Raw genomic sequence first — 22,121 nt, 5'->3', positions numbered from 1 at the left:
CTGCTTTTGTGGCAGTGGCAGCAGCCAGCCTTCGCAGGTCTGTCTCCCTTCTTCAGCTTCTGGTTCCTCCGCCAGCTCCTGTGGGAAGGGTGGTGCAGCGGGAAGGGTCCAAGCTGCCTGTGCTGAGCACTCAGAAAAGGAGGGAGCCAGGCTGCCTGTGTTGAGTGCTATCTATGGGTGGGCTGCCCACATGATGTTTATAGCCAGGAGTGGGGTGGGGGTAGGGGTGGTGCATATGTGGCTGGGCAGTCACCAGGCTGCCCATGTGCAGGGGCATGCTGTATGCATGGTATCTGTGGCTGGGAGCAAAGGGCTTCTCATGAGGTGGGCAGGAGCTTGGTTGCACATGCAGTGGGGAGGACTGAGGGAGGGGCAGCCCACACAGTGTACAGAATCCAGGTTTGCAGCCTGTGCTGTGAGCAGCCTGAGCACCCCAGAAGTTGGGCAGCCCTGTTTTAGTTTTGGGGGAACATCACTCCATTTGCACTCCCTTCACTATTACTGTATTTTCATCGAGTCATATACATTATGACCAAGATAAAAAGCATGCACATGTGAAAGATTCAAGGCTGAATAAAATACATAGAAATTACTGAAATGAAAGGAGACCCAGAAAACACTTGAACAACTTACTATACAACACAGCCATCACTGTCGATGGAACTTGGTAAGAACCAGTTTCCTCTGCTGAAGTGATGTCCTTCACTTTTTGTTTTGAGGTTGTTATTGCTAATAGCCTTTAATAACCCTATTGTCTAAATATGAAGGATCTAATGCTGCTTGAGTATTAGAGATATCCTTGTCCATCACAGGGGGAATCTTAAACTAAGGCCTTGGTAAGTAAAAATATCTTCACTTCAACATTAAAACTATCTTCATAATTTTTAAGGAGATCTATTTTTTTCTCTAGTTATCTAGAATCTCAAAACATGAGATGGCAGGGGGTCAGACTTGAAGATCTATAAGGTCCCTTCTGACCCTACTTCTATAATTTTGTGGCTTCTATGACTTTAAAATGTATTTCACCTTTTTAAGATGAGTTTTAAGTTATCTGATGGAAAAATGTGTAAGTGAGGCTTGCAAATGTATTGCAATGGAAACTGGCATAGTCTGGGTTACAGTCCATTCGAGAGGTTTTAGCTGGTATAATTGCTTTAAAAATAAAAGTTGTTTGGGACCAGGATATACTCATGCAGCACATGCAAAAGTGCCCTGTGGGTGCGTCTACTTGAGATGCTAAAAGTACAGTAGATTAATTTTACTGTGCATTAGCATGTCACGATGAAAATCATAGTAATGCACAGAAGAATTAATCTACTACTCTTTTAGCATCACCTAAAAGATGTGCACTAGGACTACTGCGCAGTAGTGCCAATTACGGTGCATTAAGTTTAGTACCTGTTATTACAGGTACTAAATTTAATGTACCATAATTACAGTGAATTAATGTACCTGTAGATGTTCCCTGTACATCTTAACGTCTATTGTTAGAAATCTTCCTCAGGTTCCAGGCCAATCTGATTCAGGGCCAGTTTATACCCAGTTGATCTTTGTGCCAATATTTTTTCTTTAACTTAAATAGCTCTTCTCACTCACTGTTCTTTACTCTCCCCGTGCATTTAAGAGATCAATCCAAGCTCTTCTAAATCCTCATTTTATCTTAAATAATAATACAACCTGTTGTGTTCTCATTATGTAAGGTTCTCTATTCTTCTGCTCATTCAGTAACACTTCTCTGTTCATGTTCCAATTCCAATTCACCTTTCTTGTATAAGAGTGATCAGTTGTACACAGCATGGCAGATGACATCTTACCAATGTCTTGTACGCTGGCATTAGTCTTTCCTCTGTCCCTCCTCAGTATATTTTATTTGATATGTCCTAGGATTTGCTTTCCCTCCCCAACCCCAACCCTGTGGCTGCATCACACTATGATAGCTCATAGTTGTTCAGTGAAACTAATGCACCCTGGAATTTCTCATCCTGTTTCCTACTGCTCAGGTAACAGCAGAAATTCTTAGTTCCTAAGTGCATGTTCTTATACTCTGTATTACTGATTTTTTCCCATTTCTTTTACTCTACTCATCAAGACCATTCAGTTGCAAATACTATTCTAATCATCCTCCATGTTGACCAGGCTTCCCAATATTGTACTTACTCCTACTACCCATGTGAGAGAGGTTATTCATCTAGTTAGATGTGTAGCCCTTTTTTTAGAACCTCCCCCCCCCCAAATCTTGGGATATAAATTCAAGAAGGTTTTTGCAGCTTTGATGGAAATAAGCAAATATAACAATGTGTTGCTGCATAGCAAGGTCCTTGTCAGCTGATATGACATCCTGACCAGTGGGTTAATCTACCATCTCCCTTGATATACCATACCTATATCCCGGTTCTTCACAAAAGGAGCATGGGACTCCTGAAAAATGGTAGGTCTCTTTCAGTCTGATTCTTCCTCTTTCTGCATGGTTTGTGGTTTTACTAATTTGTTTTCTTGGTTCCCTATAATACGTTTTTGTGTTGGGCCTTAGATTGTGAAATAGTTGAGCCTTGTTTGGTATTTTGGCCCTGATCCTGGATACACACAAACGCACACACAAACACATGCAGTTTCAGTAAACCCTGCAGGATATGGGCCTTTGTTCATAGTAACTGATCTCTTTTTTGCCAGTGCACTGGAAGCTATGTAAATAAACAATAGCTTTATAAATGAACCCATTCCTAACCAGCTAAAATTACATTACCTTTGTAACATTTGCCAATCCATACAGTGGTGGGAACAACAGCTGCCCATTCCACTATTGTTTTTTAAAGTTTAGCAGAATAATAAATTAATGGTGGTGGCTGGTGGGAAACAAATAAATATTTTGATAGGCTCAGCAAACACTACTTCATTGGGGATTTTAGATTGCACAGCTCCCACATGCAACCAGGTAGATCTGTAAACCTTTTGAAGTGAGTTGTTCAGTCTTCTACCTCTGTAAACAGACTATCAATCAGTCTTTGTTGTTACTGGTTTAAAGAAAATAATAGTTTAAAGCAGGTTCCTAGGGAGTCTCTGTACAGCCTGTTTCTTTTTCGGTGCTGTTACCAGTGAAAGTTTGGGATTAAAACACACACACATCATTTTAATCCCCAACTTTATACCTATTTTGTATATATATTTTAATCCCCAACTATACATATGTGCACAAATGTAGGCACACACACATATAATCTATGTTTCTCTGTGTGTGTATGTAGATAACATTCTTTGGGTAAATCTTTTATTGGACCAAATAAAATAGTTAGAAAAATTCTTCTTTGCAAGTTTTTGAGTACAAACATCCTTCATCAGGCTGAAGAAGTGTCTACAGTCGGTCTGTGCTCATTCTGGATGGAATGGAAAAGAAATCAGAGGCCAGTGTGCATGCAAGAAAGCCAGTCAGTGAAAATGTAGATTGAAGAAGTCAGTGGGTGACAGACAGGTAGGAGACTGGGAGAAGGGGAATGTAGACCTGGTATGATAAGAATATAGCTGGTAAACAGTAGAGTGGTTACTTGGGGTGTCAAATATTAGGCAGGTTATAAATCCAATGTCTATATTTAGTCCATGATTTTCTGTATCCAGTAGACTGATGAAGTGAAGTTTGTAGGCTCATCTGCAAAAGGTGTCTTGTAAGTTCCCTTTGAGGATTGTAAATTCCCCAAGAGATTGGAGAGAGTGATGTTCTTGTGAGAAATGTGCCCCACAGGTAATTGGGTGTTCTTGTCGTTATTAGCTTCTTGGTGTGTGTTTATTTTGGTACGCAGTTGTTTTGTTTCTCCTACATATTTTCCATCGGGCATTTGGTGCACTGGATCCACTCATCTAGTGCACCAAATGCCCTGATGGAAAATATGCAGGAGAAATGAAACAATTGTGTACCAGAATGAATGCACATCAAAAATCTATGAAAGACAAGAACCTTGTCTGCCTATGTCCTTAGGTTGGCATGGCTACAACTTATACCCCTGATATATGTAGGTATGTATGTATATGTATATACATATATATGCATACATACAAATATATACATATATGCACACACACATCCATGTACATATACAAACAAGGTTATTTGGGTAAATGTGATATCTTTTATTAGACCAACTGAAGAGTTGGAAAATTTGTTTTTTACAGGCTTTTGGGCACAAACACCCTTCTTCAGGCATAGGGAGAGTCTCCTGGTGTTTGTCTACTCACTCTCTCACACATACACACACACACACATATACACACAGTGTGCAGCTCTAGGGTGGCCTTTAGCCCTCAGTTGGCTCATTTACAACCCTTCACTTGAGTTGTGGGAGTGCTGATCCTCAGCTGTGAGGAATTGCCCACGATGACACGTATACATGTATACATCTAATAAATACATAAGATATACACATATACATATATAAGCATCCATACACACACACACACACACATATAAATACTCCTCCACACCCATCTGCACACATATACACATACACTCGTCCACACATCTGTACACACACATCCACACACACATATACACGTGCACACACATCCACACCCATCTGCACACATACACATATACATTCTGCCACGCACATATGTGCACACACATCCACACACACATATGTACCCATACATACGCACGCACATATACACACACACATATGTGCGCACACATCCACACCCATCTGCACACACATACATTCTTCCACACACATATGTACACACACCTCCACACGCATATGTACACACCTCCACATCTATGCATATAGGCACATCCCCATACACATCTGTACACACATCCATCCCTATATACCCCGTGCACACATCCATCTCTCCCCGTCCACATGCCCACACACAACACAGATAGACTGATACATATACAGACCCCCCCCGCCCGGCTGTGCGCTGCCCTGGTCCCCGGCGCCGCCTGTTGCACTCCCCGGGCCGGCGCGCGGCGGCGGCTGCAGCCTGGAGAAGAGGCTGGCCGCGGCGCTGGGGCCCGGGCGGGCAGCAGAGGCCAGGCAGCGGCAGAGGCAGCGGCAGCGGGCGGCGGGTGCCAAGCCCGAGGCGCTCCCGCAGCAGAGGGCCCTTCCCCGGCAGAGGGGGCTGCGGCGGCGCTGCCAGGCGGGCCGGCTCCGCGCCGGGTGCTGCCCGGGCTCGCTCCGCGCCAGGGGCAGGGGCGGGGGCCGCGGACCTGCCGCCGCCGCCGCCACTCGGGCCGGGCCGGGCCGGGCAGGAGCGGCGATGCCGGGCGCCCCGCGCGCCGCTGCCGGAGGAGGAGCAGCCGCCGCGGGCGCCACCTCTCCCCACCCCGCTGTGGAGCAGCCGCGGCGGCGGGAGTGAGGAGGCAGCGGGGGCCGCTCGCCGGCTGCATGGATGGACGTGTTCGGCTTTGTGCGGCTCGCCAAGCTCCCTGGGTAAGCTCCCGGCGGCGGCGGGGGGCTGGAGGGGGCGGCCCCCAGCTCGGGCTTGGCGCTTGGGGCAGCGCAGGTGGCTCCGCTGGCGGTGCTGGGGTGCGGGGAGCTGGGAACCAGCCGCCTCTGCCTGGCAGCGCGTGTGGAGAGCGGCCAGGCGCGCTCCCGAGGTGCCTGCCAGCCCTCACCCCCGTGCGGGGCAGGGCCGGCCCCTTTGCTCCCCGCTAGAGGAGGTGGCGGTGCTGGGGACCAGCCGCCTCTGGTGCTAGTGAGCGTGGAGAGCGGGCTAGGTGAGCGTCGGAGGTCCCTTCCAGCCAGCAGCCCCAGTGCCGGGCAGGGCCAGCTCCTTTGCCCCCCACTAGTGCAGGTGATGATGCTGGGGCCAGCTGCCTCTGAGTGTCAGGGAGTGCGGAGAGCCCCAGTGCAGGGCAGAGCCAGCCCCTTTGCTCCCCACTAGTGAAGGGGGCAATGCTGGCGGGGCTGGGAAACCAGCCACTCGTGTGTGTCAGTGAGCATTGAGAGCAGGGAGCATGGAGAGGGCTAGGTGGACTCCTGAGGTCCCTTCCAGCCTTCAGCCCCAGTGCCAGGCAGGGCCATCCCCTCTGCTCCCCACTAGCACAGGTGGCACCCTGTGTGCTGGGGGTCCAGGGGAGCTGGGATATCAGCTTAAAAGCAAGAGAGTGTGAAGAGCAGGCTAGGTGGGCTCCTGAGCTCCCTTCCAGCCCTCAGGTGCTGGGGTTTCATGAGTGAAGGGAGTCTCAGGGTGGCACACAGGGCTGGGCTCTTTCAGCTGTCCAGAGGAACTGCTCTCTTTCCTCATGGCACCTGAAGGCTGGACTTTAGGTGTGAAAGGAAAATGCTGGCGGACGGTGGGGAGGCCCCATTGCAGGCTACGCTCTTGGGGCTTTGTTACCGGGTAACTGTGGGCAGATTAGCCCCTGATTGTCTGCACATTAACACCTTGAAGTGGTTTAAGCATTCGTTATGTGGCAAAAAGTTATGCCACTCCAGGGCAGGGATCTCCATCCTTGGACCTTTTTAGAACCTGGCTAGACAAAGCCTTGGCTGGGATGATCTAGCTGGGAATGGTTCTGCTATGAGCAGGGGGTTGGATTAGGTGACCTTCCAACCCTTGTCTTCTGTGATTGTGTCTGATCTGTGCCACCTAGCCCCTGTTCCACTAAGGTGTGGCCACTTCCCCCAGATGTGCTGCCCAAGTTGGAGCCCTCCAGTATCCCAGGATCTCTCACATCCCACCCAGTAGAGCAGGGAGAGAAGCTTGCCCTGGGTCACCAGCTCTCCGGTGGGAACTCATAGCTATAGCTCCCAGTCCTGCCCCTGCTCACCACACCACTAGGGACAAGTTACAGCTGTCCAGGTCAGGGGCAGTCAAAGAAGGCTTCTAGGCTAAGGGTGTGACTGCTCGAAACTCCAAGCTAGCACTATCACTTGTCAGCATTTGTGCAGCATACAGCGTAAGCTGTAACAAGGCCCCAAAACAGCTGAATTTCCTCAGTGAAGAGGTTTAAAAATAAGAAGCAATACCATTTTTTAAATCTTCCAATACGACAGGAAATCAGCTTCTTAGTGATGCAGTAGAAAAGTTCTTTAGCTGCTGGATTTTTCTGCTTTTTTTTTTTTCATGTTGATAATCTTCCTAAAGGATTCAGCTTTCATTACAGTAGCTAGGGGCATTTTGCATTTCCATGTTTTAGTGGTACAGCAGAGAGATGGCTGGCTTTTGAGCCTTTCTGACTGGAAAGGCATGACGTGGTAGGGGGGAAGGGGAGAGGTTTGCTACAGAACTACTGTCGATCTTGGATTTTGATACATTGCTTTTCAGAAGGATGCTTTTTTTTCCCTCCCAAAACAAATGTTACCAGGATGGCAGCTGAAAAAAATTCTACAGGTGCGCTGGCCAAAACAGCATCTGCTTTAGTCTCTTCCTCCCATTGCTGTCAGGATTTCAGCTGTAGAACAGCCCCTATGGGCCTGAGCACATGTTTGCCTAATTCTGTTCAGAACAAATTTTGGTGTCATGATGCCTAAACCATGAAGCACACCGGCAGTCTAAGTCTTCTCTGCTCTCATTCCCAGCATTGCTACCTTTGGGAGAGCTGCAGTGGCAGGGAAATAGGGTGGACAATGCGCTGGTGTAGATAAGCCTTTGAAGAGCAGGTCATGTGGCATGATCTTTGTTTTAAGATGTATCAAATTATTTGCTTCCCATGTTTGTTTAGAAACTGTAGCTGAAAAATCCCTTGTGTTTAGGAATTGTCATACTTGAGCTAGAACCGAGTGTAGGGCAGAGAATGTAGGGAGGTTAAGGGAACTACGCGAAGGGTCATTAAATTAATGTTATGAGTTTAGAAGTCGGGTTGCTTTCTGACTTTTTTTTGCCATCTCCTATGTTTAGTTGGCTAACAGCATTCTTAAAGAAATGATCTGCTCTGCACAGATGCAGCTACTCATCATATCTCTTCCAGCAAGCTAAAATTCTTTCTATAACTGAGTGATTGGTTCCAAAATGCATGTCCAGCTTTTATTAGGATACTAAAGGTCACATAGCTGACTCAGTCCATTTTGTGGATTGCAGTCTGTTTTATATGGAGCTACTTTTTCATTTCTGATCTTTTGGTTATTAACCTTAACACTTTCCACAGACCCTAATTCAATTTAAATTTGCAGTTTTTCATTTGGCAGCAAAGGAAGGTTTTCACTGAGCAAAGGGAAGGAGGGAATTGGTTGAAAAAGCCTTCCTAAAAGACAACTCACCTGCACAAGGCTATTGAGATGTTGGCCATGACTAAACGTTTCTTTGATTTCCTGTAGCTTAAAAACGGTTTGTTACTACTCTTTCAGTCTTTCTGTGAACTGTATAAGCTGCATTTGAAGAATTTGTGTTGCAGATAAATCCTTCTAACTTATCTCTATGGCTGTTGCTTTTGCAAGCAGTTATACAACTTCATAACTTCAGGCATGTACATTATCATATTGAGTAATAGAATATATAATTCTACTAGTTATAGTAAGAATTTAGGATTTAATTGGCTCCATCTGTGTCTTTTGTATATATGTATAGGGACTATATAGTTAGTTGTAATCTAAGATAGGTTTAGAATTGGACATAAAAGCTAGGTTTTTATAGAAACAGGTGGTCAGTTGATGTGAATTTTTACATGAGATTATTTTTTAATGACTATTGAGTTTTTGACAGAGTTTCTGTCCCCACCTGTGTTTTCCATATCCATGTGGAGTGCTGTCCTACTCCATCATACGCTTTTTTTTTTAATTACCCTCTTGGAGTATTAGCAACTGCAAACATTATTAGCAACTTCTGAAACAACCAGTGTTTGGATGAGAGGAAGGAAAGAATCTGGTCAATGAATATGTGCAGAAAGAGAAAGAGGGTGGAACTCATGTCGCGGTATATGATAGCTGTGGCATAGTTATGTGATGGCCTGTGGGTGGAGAATCAAAGGGTATGCCTAATTAGGGGCTTCATTTTACATTTCCTTGTTTTTTGTGGATTGTATTTGTTTAATGAAAACAGTGAATGTTTTGTTTACAAAGGTATAAAAAGCTTTGTTTAGAGAGGTATGAAATGAGTGACCGCAATTGAAAGCCAGTGTTCTTCAGAACTATTCTCTCTTTCCCTTCCCTCCCATGTTTGGAAAGTTACTTTCATATTATTTGGCATAGTCTGGTATAAGGCTCATGCACTCACTTTCTCAAAGAGTCCACATACAGAGTTATTCTGCAATTGCATTTTTTTTTTTTTGGTAGATAGAAAAGCTGTAAGTAATGCACTGATCTTGTCTGATCTCTGGCATGCTCTGATGTCTGCACTATATGAAGTTTGGGTAAATGGTGGTCACTATAAATGGATAATGGGGCCTTCTGATATTGGGAAAGTGAATTGGAATGGTATAGTAAAGTGTACATGGGATATAGTTATGTATAGATAGGGGGTGATACAAACATTTTCCTGTCTTGTAGGGTACTTGTAAGTAGAGGAATAGTTGCATTACGACCCTAAACATGGGCAATATGGTAAGTTTTTTGTGTGTGAGGGCTGAGACTGATGTGTGTATGTGAGAGCTAAGGGGCAATATGTTTGTTTTTACTGGCCAGAGAGGTGGGACTTCTGGTCTTATGATGGTGACCAGGGCACCCGTCAAGGGGCGAGACTACCCTTGCAGCCCTCAATGCCTCACCAGAACTTAAGTGGCCCTCCAGCCGAAACTAGTGTCCACCCCTGCTTTGTAATGGACTGGTGAGACGGTTTTTGCTGGAGGTCTGTGATTCTCACCCAGAGTGCTGTGGCCTTTCTGTTTGCTGGGCTTACAAGGAGGTAAGCACTGTAATATATAGACCAGTTTTTGAAATTGGGTGCCACTCAATCCACAAAACTTATGGAGTTCAGTGAGGAGTACCTCGAGGTTAAGAACTCCTGAAAATACAGACCAGTTCTTGAACATCTATTTATTAATGGTAAATAGGAAGCTTCCTAGATGAGTGTGGAGATCTGTTTCTGCTTTAATACAAAAACTCAGATTTATAGGAAACAGACATTTATATTTTCACAGTAACCTTCCATATGTGACCTAGATGTGAATCACTGGAGTGTTATCATTCAGAGTTGCTGACAAATAACTCCAATGACTGTTGCTGCCCATAACTTTGCCAAATGGCAACAAAGTTAAAGTAATGAAACTAGACTATTGACACTATATATCCTGTGGGCAGTAGTGACAGAAGCAAGATTCAACTTGGTTTTCTGTAGATATTCCTATATGAAAATTATGAACACAGGTTGGTTTTGGAGTTAATTACAGGGGAGGGAGAATCATGAACTGGAGGTTGGAGTATAGGGATAAGATAGGGGAGACATAATTTTGTAGCAGCCACTTGGAGTAGTGGCGGAAGGGAGTATAGTAGTATAGCCCTGATTAGGAAAGTCTGAATTGGGCTGGGGGACGAGGAGAAGGAGCCAGAGAAGAGGGGGAGAGAAAGTTTCTGATCTCTTGAAAGAAAAGAGCCTGCAGGCAGCCTTCAGGGATGGTGACATGTCATAAATTCTACCACTCACCCTTTTTCCCCCCTGTGGATGCTATAGTTAACTTGGGCCTCATTTCTTACCAAGGTTTTGTTTATGGATATTGCTGCTTGGGTCTTTAATAGCCTTGTCTTTCATACTTACCTTTGGATAGTTAGACACTTGCTAACTACTGGGCCCTGTGTACAATGCTGGCTCTGAAAAGGTTTTCACTTTTATAAGTTAATGGATTGATCAAAAGCTGTAGAAGATAAAATCATACTCCAAGCAGCTGCATTTTCCCCCCTCAAGGATCCTGTTCATTAATAGAAATTAAAAACAAAGCAACCCAAGAGGATTTTGCTCTCTTTCCCCAGACTTTGTCTTAATGTTTGGCTCCAAGCTTCATGGTTCTGAACTGTCTCTTAGCTTTTTCTCCCCTCAGGTGTTTCCTTCAAACCTCCTACCTAAATGGTTTAAGGAGTCCTTTGTAGGTCCTTCCTCTGCCTCAGAGATAGGAAGCTATGTGTATGCTGTTTCTTGTAGGACATACAACTGCAAATTACAGTGCACATGCTTTTTCCAAGTTTAAAATGGCACGGGGGCCATAAGAGGCACATCCCAAGGGTCAGATGTAGTTTTTTAAGCTGTACAGGTGCAGGGCTGACAATTAAGGTCCTTCTTGGAATACTTAGTGGGTTCACTCATTTAAGCAATGGCTGAAGAATTTTGGATGCTTAGTTCTGCCTTCTCTTGAGTTCATGTCAGTGTTTATATAGTTTTTCATGACTTTCCTAGATGTGTTTTGCTTTCAGTGTAGACTCACAACCTTCGCTGAAACATAAAGATGATTTTATCTGTTTAAGTCAATAAAATATAATTATAGGAACTGCATATTTTCCACACTGTTTTTATTTTAAGTGCTTTTGCAGAGACTATTTCCTAGCATATGAGTTGTCTCTTATGTTTACTAAAGAATGTGTCAGTAATAAAGGATATGATTATCCTTATGCTCAAGGGGGGTAATTTAAATCTGGAAAGTATTTTATTACACTGATTGATCATTCAAATGACTATGAATTCATCTTTCCTTTCTTTCTGAGAGGACACGGCATTTTGTTTAATTAAAGATTTGGCTCTATGTATGAATATAGAAGTTTTATCTTATGTTTTATTACCTATTATATGGTATAACTATATTTTACAATCTATGTCTTGTATCACATAGACGTGCTTATAGTGACAATGCTATTATTACTGTTGTAAGTAATAATAAATCTCTTGACTGATAAAAGCTGTTAAATGCTTTTCTGGTATTATAGGCTGTCATAAACTTGTGGATCAATGAATCAAGATATAATTTTCCAGCAAATAATATTAATTGAAAATTGCCCTAATACTGTTTTCTTAGAGATTCAGTTTTAGAAGATCTGCAAGTGAGTTAGGATTCAAACCTTACTGTTTTTGCTGAGGACTGAGAAAAGTAAAATTAGTCAAACAAAATCTTGTCTAAAATCTCACAACTTGATGATAGTCGTTTATGATACTTACTAGCAATTATTAAAGGATCCAAACTAATTCTGAAATCTGAATATTCTGTCTTCAGATCAAATACCACCTATGCAGGATCACGCTACACTTATGATGTGCTTAAGCGGCTAATCACATATTAAGTAGTTACTGGGTCTCACATTAATGCAACTAATGGTGTGATAAAACAAGGAATAAGCCATAAAGTTATTCCACAAAAATGTATAATCACTTATGGATGGTTCCTACTGTACCTGCTTTGGGGAGACCATCAACATTGAGGGCTCTGATGAATCACCAAGGTTGAGAGCCACAATCAGCCCCTGACTCTTTGTGGGAGCAGAGGCAGGTTGGGGCTCCCACTCTTAGGCAAACTGTGATGTTCTGGTGAGGATTTCTGTCTCTCTTCACATGCAATTTTTGTCCTCTATTTTTGTTGTTTTATTTGTTGCCTCAGCCTGAAATAATGAATGTACACTCAACGTTCTTTGATCTGCAGGGGATGTGAGGGACTGCGGTTGCTTTTCTGACTTAGACAATTTTTTCAAATAGGCGGGGGAGTTTATCACAATTTATCACAATTTTGATTGATATGAAATGAGAGTTCAAGTAATATATAAGCTAACAACTTCCTTGCTTCATCTTCCAAGTTCATCTTGATGTGTTACTGTTACAAACATGTGCATAAAATCAAATGGGCAAAAATGGAAGAATAAAGTCTTAGGCCCTGATGGTGGAGACGCTGTCCAGCAAAAGTAGTTTAGTTAAAGTGAGTCTGCTTATGTGGATGAGCTTGCAGGATTGGGGACTTATCTTCTATTTTGGCAGTTTGTGATATAGTCCCATTTTGGTAAGAAATTCCTGCTTGATTCTTGTTGTAGAAGGGATCTGTCTTAAAAATATCAGTTTGTAAGTGTGGGAAATTTGATAGTTGTGAATAACTACAAAGAAGCATATTCTGAAACAACTCTCAGTGATTTGGGAGCTGTCACTTATTTTTAGAGTTTATGACTGGGGAATTTTTGTTACAGAGTTTTCTGTTGCATACAAAATGTTACAGGTTGCATCAAATTAAGAGTAAGAGAAGGTTAATGTAGACTAATTATTCCATGGACTTAAGAAACTAAGTAAAATCCAAGTTCAAGTCTCTTGCAAATTAGGAAATTGCATGCTTAAGTCCCACTTAAATTAGTAGGACATGCTTCATATGCTTAAGTGTTTTTGTGTATAGAAATGGATTTAGGTATATCCTGAAATGCTTTTCTGAGTCAGGCAGGGCCTATTCTTAAAGTAGAAATCTCTGCTTTTCTGTAATTGGAAAGATAAAATGCAGTCCTCTTTTATAAATTGTTAATTGCATACAGAGATAATCATGGAAGTTTGTTATAATCTAGAGTGTGACAAAAGTATTGGAGATAAAGGGTGCTGAAAACTAAAAATATGTAAAGAGCTGTAGTGAACCTAGCAGAGAGCAACTTGATGTGAGAGACACAAGAGTCCAGACTATATTTAATTGTTCTTCTGTATCTAGTGACTTAAAAGAGAAATGGGTTGGAGTAAAAATAAGAGAAGCTCTGTCTGTTAAGCAAAGGATTTATAAAGCTTCTATCTTCTTGGAAAATATCATTATTCCATTGACTGCAAAGGCAATCAATGGTTGAGGATCTAGGTGTTTCCATAACTGAGTTGAAAACTGGACTAAGAAAGATATGGTTCATTCTTTCAGGTATGAAGTTCTTTTATTATAAAATATTGTCATTGACAACCTGAGTGCAAGTCATTCCATTTTCATGTTTGGTAGCAAAGTTATAAAAAGGGATCACCAATTCTTTAGAGTATATAGAAGCAACAATGAGTTTTGGATATATAGCACATGGTGTTCAGAAGAACAGGATGATATTTTTCAGAATTAGAGCAGGAAGTGGACAAGATGAGGTTTTCATAAGAATACAGAAGAAGGAAAGGTGGGATGGTACCTGCAGTGTGTTTGACTAGATGTTAAAATCAGGTGTTGGCAATGAATTCTTTTTAGGCCTCTCACGTCTCTTTGAGGAATTATTTTTTAGTTCTGCATAAAAAGATGTGAAATTTCTGTGAATAAGACTCAAGGGACTTTTTTTGAATATATTAAGGCATTTTTCTTTTTCAGGGAAGCTCAAGATATAGAAAATTAATACCAAATACAGTGTGTAAAACTATAATAATAATTTTTCATGGGAAAAAAAATCAAGTGCTGGCCAAGAGAGTGTGACTTGCCAGTAATTGGAAAATAGTTATTTCTGCACCTTATTTTTTGATGTTGTTTATTCATACCAGCTGAAATTCTATTTCCTTTACATTAAACCATCTCCTGAAGTTGAGAAACATCTGATAGTGCGAAGGGGCGGGCAATTATTTTGGGCGGAGGGCCGCTTACCCAGTTTTGGCAGGCTGTTGAGGGCTGCATGGGTAACCCCACCCCTTGACAGGTGCCCCCCCCCGATCACCATCTTGGGACCCACATCCCAATGTCTTGGGACTAATGTCCCAGGACCAACACCGATGGGGCCCAGAGCAGGGCGCAGGCTGGCAGGGGTCTGTGGAGCCAAGCTGGGCTGCACCAGCAGGGAGGGGGGAGCTGGCTCAACTCCATAGAGCACCTGCCAGCTGGGACTCTGTGCTCCTGCCACCCTGGTCTGGGCCCCACCGGCACTGGTGCTGGGACACCAGTGTGGGCCCTGTGCTCCACTGGCCCCACACCCCTGTGGTACAGGCAGGGGCCAGCACACAGCTGCAACCCCCTGCTTGCTAGCAGGGAAGAAACTGGTGCTGAGCATGGGGAAAAGTGGCCCCTCGCCTGCCCCATGGCTGGCGCCTCACGTTGCAGGCACTCGCAGCCCATGCGGGACTGTCCAGAGCAGGCACAGGCAGCCCTAAGCAGGCTGCGAGCGGCTGCAGCGCGGGGCGCTGGCCATGGGGCAGGTAAGGGGCCACTTTTCATAGACATTAGGGCTGGAAGGGACCTTGGAAGATCATCGAGTCCCTGCGCTCAGCACAAGCTTGTAACCCACCCCACTGCCAGCCTAGGGTTACAAGGTTCTGCTGAGTGTGTGGGCGGGGAGAAAGCAGGCCCTCCCTGCCCCATGCCCAGCACCCCATGCTGCAACCGCTTGCAGCCTGCCTGGGGCTGCTTGTGCTTTCTCCGGACAGGACAGCCCCGCGTGGGCTGCAAGCACCTGCAGCATGGGGCGGCGGGCATGGGGCAGGCAAGGGGCTGCTTTTCTCCATGCAGGGAAGGAGGCCAGGGAAAAGCTGAATGTGGGGGGGAAGCGGCCCCTCCCCCACCCCACACCTGGTGCCCCAGGCTGCAGGTGCTGGCAGCCCACATAGAGCTGTCCAGAGTGGGCACAGGCAGCCCCACGCAGGCTGCGATCAGCTGCAGTGTGGGGCACCAGACATGGGCGGGGAAGGGCCGCTTCCTCCCCCTCCGTGCTCCTTCCTTGCTCGGAGTCCGCCCCCCCCCCCCATTTACCTGAGCTTCCTGTGCTGGGGCAGCCACATGCTCCCAGCCCAGAAACCATAGCTTGGGCTTCTGGCTGGGGGGCGGGGCTGGGCAGGCTCCACTTGTTGGAGCTTGCTGGGTTTCCCCTGGGTCCTACTGCCCTTGGTTCCTGTCATTTTTTACAGGAAGGAACCACGGGCAGAGAAATATTAATTTTCTACATTTTTTTAGGGGCCCCGTGGGCCGGATACAGTAGCCTCCCACAGGCCATATTTTGCCCACCCCTGTGATAGTGTATTCTCTTCCAGTATAGATCAATATCTTGTGTCCATTTTTTGAGCAATTTAGCTTTTCATTGCATAGAAGGTGTGTAAATCTTTTACATTTGCATACTAACAAGTTACACAATAAAGCTAGAAGGCTTTGCTGACCTTGTTTATGGATTTTGTAATTTCACTGTTTTATATTGTCTGGTTTTTCATCTGTAATTGCATTAGTTTGAACTTGGCAGTTATGGCATTTGTAGAAGGCAATATAGCCATTGTTCTATGGCAGTCAGCTCTGACAGAAGTGTGAGCAATTGTACCCAGTAATGTAGATGAAAGTAGGCATATGTTAAAAAAATTGACATCCATTTATTTCCATTTGTTATGTTATATTCCATATTTGAGTGAAATCACACTCTGGAGATCAGAATGACCATTATGAAAATGGTCCATATCTAATAAAGTCACTAAACTAAATTCTATTCTCATTTCCCCTGTTTTTAAATGACTTCATTGACTTCAACTTGCTCTAAGCAGAGCCATCTAATTTTTTGTTTGGAGCCTAATGGTAACTGACTTCTGTGCATTACTTTCCTTTTCCCATAGATTCTTGTTAAACAGGCTGGAATAGTGGAAGGCATTTTAAGACATTGAGGTTAGGGACAGAAATGACACACAGACTGGTATAAGTGATTTGGAAACTGGTTCAGATCTGTAATGCAACAGAAGTAAACTGCTTTCAAAAGAGCTGAGACCAGTTTAAGATAAATCTGAATGGAGGCAGTATCAGATTTAACTGACTTAGGTTAAATTGGTTTATTGAAATTCTGTCCCAGATCCCTTCCAGGTTCCAAGTTATCTCACAGTCCTCCAGCATCCTGGTATGCTTTGCACTTCCCGCACGACCCTCCCCCCCACCTTGCAGGTTGGGTGGGCTAGCTTTGGCCCAAGCTGTCTGCTCCTGGCCCGGGCCACTAGCATTCACTTTTGATTTCAGGAATTAGAATTTCACTTATTGGTTCAATTTACACAGCTTAGACTAACCTGTGAATATTGAATTGATTTAGCTTTGGGCCTTTTGACTGTCTATTCTTAGCCCATCTTCTCATGTCTGTACACTATATTTGACCATTTTGTATTTTTGTTACACATGCTTTTGCACGTTGTACATGTGCCTTCAAGTTGTGGGCATTACAGCAGGTGTTGCATAGACTGAGGCTTTGTGCCACAGTCATGGGTGGGCTATACGATTGGTTCAATTCACTTCTTCATTAGTTCCTTGGAGCGTCCAACTTAGGTGCATAGGCTCTTGAGTCCTTGATACCTTTGCCAAGGGTCCTAAGACCCTAGTGGTAAAAACTCAGTTGCTGGATGTCCATTTTTTTCACTGTCAGGTATTTTTTTCATTCTCTCATTCCACATCTGTAGTTTCTTCTCCCTGGGTGTGGAATCTGGGGGTTGGGTGCTGGTAAGGAAGCTCCTGAGTTATTTCAGATGTTTGTGTGCTATGCATAGTTGTACAGCAGGTATGTGTCTCTCTCACATCTTCAGTTTGTCTTGATAATTCTATTCCGCTGGCCACTGCTCTTCTGATGTCAGGCAGAGTGATGCCATCCAGCAGGTACACAGTGTTTTGGCTGGTAGGTTTCAGAAATCCTGTGATGCATCAGCAGCTGTGATTCAGGATGGGGTCAAGGCACTTAGCATGTACAGAACTCTCCCATACAGGGCACGCATACTCAGCAGAGGAGTGGTTATGATGGTTGAGAGGCTAGCTCCCCATCTTGAGTTGGTGAGCTTATATAAAATGTTTTCACAATTGATCACCTTTCCTTTGGCTTCCTGATGTATTCTTTATATGAGAGGGTGTAACTGAGGGTGACTTCAAGGTAAACTGGATTTGGACAGTGGGATAGTGGGGTCCCCAGACCATGTAATGTTGAGTTAGAGTTGGTCTGTCTCATGGTTTTTCAGATGGAAGGCACATAATTGTGTTTTTGTTCAGTTGTCACATAATTCGTTTTCAATGTAGCATGAGTTTGGGCCAACTAGTGCCTCAGTTAGGGATTTTTCAATGTGATCAAAGCCAGTGTTTTGGGCTGTTATAAACAGGTTGTCTGCAGAGATGAAAATCCTGTTTTCAAATCTATCGGTAGGTCATTTGTATAAATGTTACATAACAGTGGTGTGAGTATGCTTCCTTGGGAGAGGCCATTAATTTATTGCCTCCATCTGCTTTGCTTCCCATCCAGTTTGACAAAAAAGTCTGTTTTTGAGCAGGGTTTGTATCAGCTCTATAAGGTATAGAGCTTTTGGCATTCCCAGGGTCTTGTGGAGAAGTCATTGGTGGTTAACAGTATTGTAGGCAGCTGTTAGGTCGACAAACACAGGTCTGGGGATTTGGCCTCTTTCAAAACCATCCTCAGCTGAGTTAGATTGAGCATGTGGCTCACTGTTGATTTTTTCCAGGGTAAAAGCTACCCTGTTCAGAACTAGGTATTTGTCCATGTATGGTGCAAGCTGGTTCAATATCAGTCAGTCATACCATGTATATGTGTGGTATAGGAGAGAGATAGGTCTGAAGCTCTTTCCCATGAGCAACTTAGCACATGAGTAACATCCTTTATCTTTCAAATGAGACTTGTTAGCTCTGGAATGAACCTGGTGAGAATGCTTGTGATGGTCTTATGCAAAGAATGAGTAAGGGTCTATTGTGAACTCTTCTTACAAGATGTTCTTCAACTTTGTGTAAAAAGAGCATGCAATGAATGTGCAAGAGCCAAGAACAAATCTGTGGATAGAACTGTCTCAAAAAAGTGCTCAGGTAGATAATGATGGTGCCATCAGGGAGGTACTCAGGACTTTTTTTTATTCTTTAGGCGCATGTGCACATGTCTGTCTATGTGGAAAAAAAAATCCCCATCTTGTTTTTAATTGGAGAGGAGAAGCAAAAGCAGAACTGCTGAGCTCTTTCTGTTGTTTCCTAAAGAGAACTCTGCCATGCCTCCTACAATATCTGTGACTGACTCTTTTCCCTAGGAGGTGGGGAAGTGGCACAGACAGACAGCTGGGGGATTTCTTCCCACCAGGACTGAAATTTATAAGAGGTTGGAGCATCATCATGACCCTACCAAAAACAAACAAACAAAAAACCCCCAAACCTGACAATTCAGTTGACAGCATGCTCTTTTGGACCTGTCTAGGCCAAGAACATGTATGTTGCAGTCTGCATTGTGTTATGTAAAGTCCTAGGGTAGGAAGCTATCAAGTTGTAGCTTGATGTAGCTGGTTGTGAGAGATGACTAGCTAAAGTCAATGGAAAACCCTTGGGTTGAGCCAAGATTCACCCTTTCAAGTAGGATAGGTTAACATTTTCCATTGACACTTTTTTTGCAGGGGGGCACAAAATTGGGTTGATGCTAAAAATCTTTTACAAAGTGTCTGCTTTCCTCACTTGTTTTTCCAAAATATGTGTAAAAAAATTTTCTGTCATCTTTTTCTAGGGAATTTATTATTATTATGTACAGTTTTTCCTTGCTAGAGAAATCCATTCTTTGACTTGTTCTGCTGTTTAGGACTTTCCATAAGATGGCTGTTGCTTTTGTCTATTATGTTTAAAGTGCACCTTTTTCCCTAGCATTGGCACGCTTTAAGGAGGGTAAGTCTAACAAGCTGAAGTTGGGAAAGGCAAGTTAGCAAAAGTGACATTCAACATGAGTTGATTTGTATTGGACAAACTGAAGTAATTGTTTAGGAATAACTGATTTTCTGAAAAGATTAGCTTGGATTGTTAACTAGATTAGTATCTAGGTGAGTTTCTGGCTTGCAAAGCTGTTGAATAAACTGGTCAGAAGCTGCTGTAATCTGTGCAATCTCTACTTAAAAAAGGTAATGTTCAGAATCAGCATAATTTGTTGTTTTTGTTCTAAGTCATATCCTTTTGTTTCTAGATTTTCCCCAGAACTCTTCCTTTTTCTGCTACATGTCTAGAAATCTGTGGCAATAAATATGTTTTTCATGTCTTGCATGTGCTGGTGTATCTAGTATTCCCTCCCACTGTTGCTCCACTTCCATAGTCTCTGGGAAAATTTATTTTCTGCTTAGTATAAAATCTGGGAGTATAAAAAAGGATCTCCTCTTCTCACACTTCTGTAAGGGCCTAGGGAACAGGAGGATTGAGAATGTGATCAAAGGATTATAGTATATTTCTTATACAATATGAAGTTTTCAATGGTGGGGAGAAAGATCAAACCTAGAATCCCATTATTTTTAGTTTAATACTATGAACCAAATGTTCTGACTGTCATTAACCTAAAGAGCATGCATTTGTTCATAACAATAAACTTATGGCTATGTACTTTGTCATGAATATGACCTCCAAGTTCAGGAAGCCTTTTAAATGAGATAATGGGTTTCTTTCAATGCTATCAATTTCTGAACTGCAAAAGGCCAATTTTTTTGGATATTATTATAGAGTGGTTATACTTGTCATGTTTATAAGCTTCTGAAACTACAGAAAATAATTGGATACTATTAATGGCTTGTTTTCTTACATGATGGTTTCCAAGCTGGAAATGGTTGTTTTATGGTTGCATTAATTAACAAGATTTTTTAAATCTGTGCTTGAAAAATGTGGCTCTCTTATCACTAAACCAAACAAATATATATATTTTAAATCCTACCAAGAATATAGACTCATGGTTTTCTAGGCACTGCTTGTATTCTACCTATTTTCTGTAGTGCATGGGAAATATGCAGAGTTCAGTAACCCTTTACCAAAAATTGGGCTGCTACTTCTCTGGTTGCAGACTTTTCTTCTCCCTCCTAGCCTTGATTGTCACCAGTGGCAGTCAGCATGTGGTGATGAGAAAGGCTGGGGCTGCAGTAAGGGTGGCTGCATTAACTCCCCTGTTTGCTGGCCATCCAGATACTTCCCCCCCAGTAGCAGTAATGTCTCGCATGGGAGGAGAGGGTGTGAGACTGATGCAGGAGACTGGGGCAAGGAACAGACATTCAAAAAGCCTGAGTCTGAATTGATTCAGTCTTTGCAGGTTAGTCTAACCTGGCTAGACTAAATCAGTTTTGTAACCAGACAGACATCCCAGAAATATAGGCACATGCCTGTAGTGGCTCAGGCTAGAAGCCAGGGGGCGCTAGAGCAGCCCTCCCTTCCATTGCAAAGGGCTGAGCTGAGGAGAGCAGGGCTAGGCCCCAGCAGGACTCTATGATTAGCAAGGCATCCCTTCCTTGATAACCGAGCATTTATCAGTTCTGTTATCAGCATTTAACATCCCATCAGAAAACAAGGCCTCTTTCATTACAAGCTCTTCTTAAACAACCTTTTCCAAGAGAAAATGCATGCCAACCTCTGGCTTCTTTACTATTCCATCCAGGAAGACCACACATCAACTGCAGATACTTCCTCAACCTGATGAAGGGTTTTTAAACCCAAAAGCTTGCTAAGAATTTTTTTTTCCAACTATTTAGTTGGTCTAATAAAAGATACCAGATTTACCCAAAGAACCTTGTCTGCCTTTTGCAGAGGAAGGAATGCAGGGATGTTACCATCTGAACTGCTGATTACTTCTAAAAAGCCCTAAGCGGACACTGTCCTATCTGCCTTACACAGCATTAGCTAGCATATCACATGCTGGCTACAGTCTGTGCTGTGGGAGAGAGGAGGAAGGGATCTCTGATTAATCAGCCAGTGGTGGGGTGGGGTGGGCACGGGGAAGTCTGGCAAACCCTGCTGTGCCTGCAAGTCTCTGCTAGATCTCCAGCCAGGGAGCAGAGGGGAGGGGCTAATCCTGCTGTAGAGCAGAGACCCCTGTCCAGCCCAGAGAGCATGCTGGGATGCTGGGAGTGTGTGGTTTATTTTAAACCCGCAAGGGGTCTGGGACAGACATTGCATAAACTGTTTTGAGCCAAATCAGTTAAGTCTGATACTACATTTAACCAGATTTATCTCAAACTAGTTTCAGCCATTTTCAAACTGGTTTACATGCACTAATCATCTGTTCTATTACAGGTTTAAACCAGTGTCTGATCACTTAAACAAGTTTATGTACAATGTCTGTCCCTAGCCCAGGGGTGCCTCTGTTTTGGCTGTCATGGGCCAGGTGCAATCTCTTTGTGGGCAGCTCCAGCCTGTGGGCTGTGAATTGCTGAACTCTGTTCTACGTTGTCAGATGATGCACAGTAGAAAAGTTGGTGGGTTTCTTAGGTTTTTTTGATTTGTTATTTGCTTATATTTTTCAATCAGCAGATTCTGCAGATACTGGGGAAAGATTTTAAATAGGCTGGTCCTTGAATTGGTTTGCGAAATGATTTTCTTTTTCTGGTTTTTCTTATCTAGTTGTATAAACATGCAAAGATTTGTCAGGTGATAC

The 22,121-nt window shown here is 43.5% G+C and overlaps 1 protein-coding gene across 1 annotated transcript in view; it reads left to right on the top strand.

Annotated features, from left to right (window-relative positions):
- The first annotated feature begins 5,171 nt into the window (after positions 1-5,171).
- Positions 5,172-22,121, top strand: part of FRMPD4 (FERM and PDZ domain containing 4) — a 487,363-nt gene continuing 470,413 nt past the window's right edge. Inside the window, exon 1 of the mRNA XM_090063719.1 lies at positions 5,172-5,420. Coding sequence (XP_089919845.1) covers positions 5,380-5,420 — 41 coding nt within the window. The 5' untranslated portion in view covers positions 5,172-5,379. The remainder of the gene's footprint in view (positions 5,421-22,121) is intronic.

This window comes from Crocodylus siamensis, chromosome 1, assembly GCF_052110815.1.
Source record: "Crocodylus siamensis isolate JL-2025a chromosome 1, ASM5211081v1, whole genome shotgun sequence".
Taxonomy (NCBI): Eukaryota; Metazoa; Chordata; order Crocodylia; family Crocodylidae; genus Crocodylus; species Crocodylus siamensis.
The sequence above is the reverse complement of the archived record's forward strand: the minus strand, read 5'-3'. Positions and strand labels throughout refer to the sequence as shown.